A 7,008-nucleotide genomic window follows, 5' to 3' on the forward strand; every position below is an offset into this window, starting at 1 on the left:
TATTATTATTATTTTATTATTATTATTATTATTATTATTGTTATTGTTATTATTATTATGTTTTTTATACAGTATATATACTGTATATAGTGACGAATATAGTGATTAATATAATGCTTTTTATTGTATAAACTACAATAAACCACTAATACACCTCAATAGAAATATTAATCAATCACACTGCATAAAGTATAATAATTGTGCTCATAAATAACAAATATCAGCCTTGTGATCATATCTGTTCAGCTTATCTCTATCTATTTATCTATCTTGAACTGTGCAGTCGGCTTTATTGGACTAATGTGTGTATCTCAGGCCGGTAAACTTTAATGAGAAAACTGAAAGATCCCCCTTTCCCCCCGGGAGCCAATCAGATTGTCGCTCCACGTCAGTGCGGCGGAATGGAGAGAGGAGCTGCAGCGCCAAGGAGCTCCACACTTTACCACTTTAACATTACGTACAGACAGACACACACACACACACACTGACACGCACACTCAGAGAGAAAGAGAAAGAGAGACCTGGGGTTACATGCGCAGGGAGAGAGTGTGTAGCGCTCACACAAGCTGAAACTTCGCCGAACGCAGGAGGCAGAAACGCGGAAAAGCGGCTGAAATTTACGCAGAGACAAAAATGAGCAGTCAGTTCGACGACGATGCGCGCGACAGGAGCGAGTGTAAAAGCAAGTCTCCGACCGTCCTCTCGTCCTACTGCATCGAGAGCATTCTGGGCCGGAGGAGTCCCTGCAAAGTCCGGCTGCTGGGGGCGCAAAGTTTAACAGCGCGGCCGGAGCACGAGCAGCCTACTGAAGGTACGGCACACACACTCTCACACACTCACACATTTACAAACATTATGTGCGCTCACGCTAAAAAAAAAAAAAATGGAGATTACAAAATATTTAAGGAAGCATGTATAGCTACGGGCTTGTCTTTGCTAAAAGGCTAAAATCAGCTCCTGTTTGATTTCACCCAGAACACTTTAGAAATCCGAGCATGAACTTGAGAGTCTCGTAAACATATCCAGCCTTTCTTTATAACGCAGTACTCAGCGGCGCGCGCGTTTCTGCCTAATAACTGCATAAGAAACATTTTAATGCTTTAAAGGAATAATCAGAGCTGAACTCCACGAGCTGTGTATAGTTACACATTTCATCAGATTTACATTAAACAGTAAAAATGATCATGTAACAAAGAGGGTAATAATATAGTGAATAATGATATTATGTTTATACACAATATATAAAGAAGGTTTTGTAAACATATCTCTATCTCGTGTTGCTTATATTTCTAGCGTGAAAATGAAACTAACACTTTAATTATTGCTTTGGATTTATTGTATTGTTTGATACCTAGAGCATACATATTTAAATAGAATTAATTTTCCTTCACTCGTGACAAGGAGATAAAATATTATATCATAAACTGGCTTAATATAAGTTTTGTAAAATTAACTGTAGTAGAAATAAATAAATGTAATTTAGTCAGCTGGGTTAATTTGATTGCGTATATTTTTACAAATTTAGTAAATCCGCATTCCTTTTTTACATTGACAGTAAAAATGTTCTTTCAGTACAGTGTGTGAAATAGTTCTGTAATTTCATTTATACATTAAAAGAACGTGATTAAAAATATATTACACCAGAGTTAGCTATGAGCTAATTTGCACCTGTCAGAGATAAACACGAATAAAACGAGGTTAGTGCATACTTTTAAAACATGCATGTGTCCTCCATCTGTCTCTCGCTCTCTAAAAAAAATTAAAATACATGATTTGTTTTTGCTTTGTTTTGTTTCAGTTTCCACCAAAGAGCTCTCCTTTGACTCGGACATGCACCTTCCGCCCAAACTGCGCCGGCTCTACGGCCCCGGGGGGAAATACCTGGACACCAACAGGGTGTTTCAGGATCACGGGGAGAAAAGCGAGCTCGGCTGCGAGAGCATGAAGATCAGCCAGGCGCCGCAGGTCAGCATCAGCCGGAGCAAGTCGTACCGGGAGAACGCGCCGTTCAGCGGGCTGGAGGAGGCGCGCAGCAGCCCGGAGCTGGCCGAGCTCGGAGCACTCAAGTTCGAGGAGGATGCGGTGAAGGAGGAAGAGGAGGAGGAAGAGGAGGAGGAGGCGTGCGGAGCCGAGCATGGCCTGTCGCCCAAGGACGAGCCGAGCCCACGCAACGACGCAGACGTGAAGGACGGAGAGGACAGTGTGTGTCTGTCTGCGGGCAGCGACTCGGAGGAAGGCATGCTGAAGCGCAAGCAGAGGAGATACAGGACCACGTTTACCAGCTACCAGCTGGAGGAGCTGGAGAGGGCTTTCCAAAAGACCCACTACCCAGATGTGTTCACCAGGTACGCACACCCACCTCCACATAATAATAATAATAATAATAATAATAATATTTTCTAGTAGTCAAAAAATCTGTAAGTCTAGGAAATTTTCTCATCTATACAAAAAAAATTGTTTGTTTCAAAAGTCTCTGTTCATAGAAGAAATTCTATTTTTTTTAATCTTCCAAAAATTTCCATACTTATTTTACATCATTTAGATAATAATGTCTCTGAAAAAGAACAACACACTGAACTCATTCTCAAGTGGTAATGTTAATTTTCTCTATGGAGACTTTTGGGAAAGTGTGCATATAATATATATATATATATAATATACTTGTATAATTTAGTGCTCGTTCATAAATGTATAATCCAAAAGCAGTCTCTCTCTCTCTCTCTCTCTCTCTCTCTCTATATATATATATATATATATATATATAAGAAACAGATAAAGATATATAAATGATAATTTTCCTCAAACATGGAAACAAAAATACAGACCTTTACTGAGATGACACGCTGGATTTATAAAATATCGGCAGCTAAAATTCACACCAAAAATATTAAGATTTAACACAAAACCCGTATTATATAAATGCAACCAGTTTATAGGATTATTGTAGTAACATGAAGTTAATAAAACAAGTCATATTTCTGTAAATCTGTAAATTGACAATTTTGCCTTTTTAATGCCGCATTTAATTCACTTGAAAGTGCAGATGCCGAAAATAAACTCGTATATTTTTTTGTATAAAATCACTGCTCGGTTTTGCGGCGTTGAGGAAAACAAGTAGAAAAACAATAACAATAAAACAGCAGCAATTTTGATCTAATCTTATATTTATTTTCACAGGAAATATACAGGCTCGTGTTATCATACAGTACTGAAACAAATAATATTATTGATAGCAATACAACCCGAGTGTCCTTTAAAAAAAAAAAACAATAACAAGAATAAAAGACAATAAAAGCATTTTCTTTCCCCTATAGACTGGTCGTGTGTATTGATGTCCTTTAAATCGGCGTGGCTCGTTTTCTTGCACATAGTAATTGTAATTGCCATCATCCTTGCAAAATGGTGAAGAGTGATGCGGTTCCTGGCCAGCCCTATAGATTGAATAGACATTATGTCCGTCATTATGTAGTTAAAGCTTTCAGAAAGGAGCAAAGGAGCGAGGGAATTAGAGAGAGAGAGAGAGAGAGAGAGAGAGAGAGATTAAATAAATTCCTTGAATCTATTTAACATGTAACAGCGTCTGTTTGATTTAGTTATTGTATAAGTACATTTGAGTCTGACATGGATGTAAAATGTGTGTGTGTGTGTGTATTGTTTCAGAGAGGAGCTCGCGATGCGGCTGGACCTCACCGAGGCGCGAGTGCAGGTAAAACGCGCTTTTCTTCTCTCCTTAAAACCCTCAAACAGCTGATCAGATTGATGAATTAACACTAAACACCTCATTATTATAACATCATTATTCTTGTTAAATTATTATTACATACTCTTGATAAAGTCTATTTTAAAGGAATTATTAATACAGAGACAAGAATTAGAGTTATGCATGGATTTCAATGCGTCCTGTATAAAGAGTTATTTTTAGATTTTAAGATGTAAGCATTTATTAGATTTATAATTGTTTATTATTGTATAAGAGTTTTTAGAAGACTGGGATTTTATGATTAAAGAATTTAAGCAACAACAACAACAACAACAACAAAAAGAGTCATAAATGTAATCACCTGGGGGCTTCAGTAAAAACCGCTTTCATGTTCCTGGTTAGTTATATATTCATATTTACACTGATACTCTATTTGTATATTTATTTATTTCAGTAGAGCGTTAAGATTTCCGAGAATTCTGGGAAATTGTGCTAAGCGACGTGTGCTATATCTGGCTAATGGCCTATATTTAATTTCATTTGAAAGTGTAGCCTTCAGCTGTGTTAAACGACTCCCTAACGTCACGCCGGAGATCTCTCCTGTTATCGAAAGTTATTACATGCAATGGAGCGAGCGTTTTAACGGCAATTACGCGGACGCGCTCGCCATTCGTAAAAGCGCACTTAGCGCAAGAGCAAACACTGCTATTCCAGCGAGAAAATGGTGTTTGAATTCTCATCGCCTCTGTGCGGGTGGAGGGGGGGGGGGTGGAGGAGGGTGCGAGGATAATGCTATTTGATTTCCCATTTTGTGATTGCAATAGACCAGCACTGATCCGATGCTTTGCACTTGGAACAAGTGAGACTATTAAAGGTGTTTGTCGCCCCCTCCATCCCTCAACACCACCACCACCACCCTCCTCCTCCTCCTTCTTCTTCTTCTTCCAATCTATTCAAAGCTTGCATGATCAAGCTCAACTCCCATAACCAAAGAGACAGTACAAACACATGGCAGGGTTATTGCCAACATAAAACAACAGATGTCTGTTTGAGACTGTGGATGAACAAATCACTTAATGGGCTCGATCAGGAGGTGATAAAACTCATAAATTCCCCAGGGGCCCTGTAATGCAAAAGAGCCTCTGTATGTGTGTGTGTGTGTGTTGTAGAGTCACTGTTGACAATGTCCTCATTGCGAACACACTTGTCTCCAGGCCCTGGCGCTGTAGTAGTAGCCCGTACACACCAGCAGTGCAGTGATGGTTTGGGGCACCCGTGGGAAAGTTAAATACCCTTTCAAAGTCACTTGCATTTTCAGGAATTTTCATTTAAAGCGTATTAATTGTTACTGGCCCCCGTTTAAGCCGTTATATCCAAGTCCTTTGTGAACAAGGCTCTTAATTACCGCGCTCCACCCCATTTTTTTCCCCTTGGTGCAGCCTAAAACCAGATTTTAATTAGCAAACTTAGGCTAACCGACCATGAGGGAGCGGAGCTTAGGGTCATGTAATTACCCTTGACTTTCCGCCTATTTGTCACCTCATTAAAGCGAAGCAAATATTGCACACAGATTACAGTGTCGAGCTCAGACAAGCATGCACAGCAGTACACAATTCAGAATACAAAAGTGAACTCTGGTAGCTACTGCAAGACGACTATACGTCACAACACGGAGATCACATCTTTCAGAAGTTATTGAAATTATTTAAGACATCATACATGGGTGTAAACAAGAGCCATTCTTTCTGTCCAGGTTTGGTTTCAGAACCGGAGAGCAAAATGGAGAAAGAGAGAGAAGGCAGGAGTTCAGTCTCATCCACCAGGTCTACCCTTCCCTGGTCCACTAGCGGCAGCTCACCCCTTAAGTCACTATCTAGAGGGCGGCCCGTTCCCTCCTCATCCACATCCAGCCCTGGAGTCGGCCTGGACCGCTGCCGCAGCAGCCGCTGCCTTTCCAGGACTTGCGCCACCACATAACAGCTCCGCCCTTCCTCCAGCCACACCCCTTGGTTTGGGCACCTTCCTGGGCACCGCCATGTTCCGCCATCCGGCCTTCATCGGACCCACTTTTGGCAGGTAGGCAGGAGCGAGGAACGAGCTCACCAACTCAGCAAAATGTTAGAAGTGTAATATGTGAATAATCCTCTTGATTGACCTCTGAAGATGTTTACAAACATCTGTATAATGGATCGAATGGAAATTAGATTTTTTTTTTTTTTTTTTTTAGAATTATCTAATCAGCTTGACTCTTCTGCTCAGACTTTTCTCCAGCATGGGTCCCCTGACCAGCGCTTCCACGGCTGCTGCTCTTCTGCGCCAAGCCACACCACCAGTGGAAAGTCCGGTGCAGCCGGCCGCAGGTCTGTCAGACCCACCCAGCGCCTCGTCTTCTTCCTCCACCTCCGCAGCTGCCGACCGCCGAGCCTCGAGCATCGCCGCGCTACGTCTTAAAGCAAAAGAACACTCGGCTCAGCTCACTCAGCTGAATATCCTGCCTGCCAGCTCTACAGGGAAGGAGGTCTGCTGAAGCTCTCTCTCTCTGAAATATAAACCCCTTCCTGATAAAAATAATAAAGCATGACCAAATCCACAGTGCAACAGCACACCGGCAATTGAGCTGAGCCGAGCCCTGGAGGCGTGATGCACTGTTACAGCGCCCACCTTATTGGACATCATCAACGACCTGAACCCCAGTCTGCAATGTAGCTACGCTGGCATCACTACGACAGCCAGTCCAATGGTACTTAGGAAGGCCACTCCATTTGTGTTTTAATTTTCTTTTTCTTTTTTTTTGGGGGGGGGGGGGGGGGGGCGGTCAGGGATGTGGTGACCAGTCACTCATAGAACAGCACCTTCTCCTCTGCAAAAAGTATCAGCTCCAGTGTGGAACCAGAGGAGGGGGTCAATATGCCAAAGGGAACTGCTAGAACCCTCCAAATCACACCAAACTCATCAGCTGAGAAATTAGGAAGAAAACAAACAAAAACAAACTCCTGTCCTCTCCGTGAAGATTGCTCCTTCACCTCTTGTGTTAATTATAATCTTTTGGTGTGTGTGTTGGGGGGGCGGGGAAATTAACATCCAGTTTCTTTAATATGACAGTGATGGAGTTATGATTGCTTGATCTGTTAAGAGCAGCCTATTTGTACATAGATACATATATATACATAAAAATATATATACACACAAACACACACACTAGCACTGCCAACATGAATTGAATTGGGGGGGAAAACCTTAAGCTTAAAAAAGGTGTACATTTGAAAACACTGAAATTGAAATTCACTTGATGTAGTATTGTATGAATG

At 41.4% G+C, this 7,008-nt stretch overlaps 1 protein-coding gene across 2 annotated transcripts; it reads left to right on the forward strand.

Moving 5' to 3' along the window:
* Nucleotides 1-470: 470 nt before the first annotated feature.
* Nucleotides 471-6,449, forward strand: arxa (aristaless related homeobox a). 2 transcript variants are annotated; one of them, XM_053488099.1, is made up of 5 exons: nt 471-811; nt 1,799-2,345; nt 3,661-3,706; nt 5,454-5,776; nt 5,960-6,449. In XM_053488099.1, exons 1-5 carry the CDS (start codon nt 634-636, stop codon nt 6,225-6,227), a joined length of 1,362 nt encoding a protein of 453 aa, XP_053344074.1. In that variant the 5' UTR covers nt 471-633; the 3' UTR covers nt 6,228-6,449. The 2 variants fall into 2 exon arrangements, with proteins under 2 accessions (XP_053344074.1, XP_053344075.1); XM_053488100.1 differs by having other exon boundaries at nt 5,928-6,037.
* The last annotated feature ends 559 nt before the right edge of the window (nt 6,450-7,008 follow it).

The sequence above is a fragment of the Clarias gariepinus genome, chromosome 26, assembly GCF_024256425.1.
Source record: "Clarias gariepinus isolate MV-2021 ecotype Netherlands chromosome 26, CGAR_prim_01v2, whole genome shotgun sequence".
Taxonomy (NCBI): domain Eukaryota; kingdom Metazoa; phylum Chordata; class Actinopteri; order Siluriformes; family Clariidae; genus Clarias; species Clarias gariepinus.

Bases quoted from the DNA above. Each gene is read 5' to 3' on its own strand.
- arxa (XM_053488099.1), top strand. From the start codon at position 634: ATGAGCAGTCAGTTCGACGACGATGCGCGCGACAGGAGCGAGTGTAAA. The intron at 2,346-3,660 runs GTACGCACACCC...GTATTGTTTCAG, and splicing joins TACCCAGATGTGTTCACCAG to AGAGGAGCTCGCGATGCGGC. The intron at 3,707-5,453 runs GTAAAACGCGCT...CTTTCTGTCCAG, and splicing joins TCACCGAGGCGCGAGTGCAG to GTTTGGTTTCAGAACCGGAG.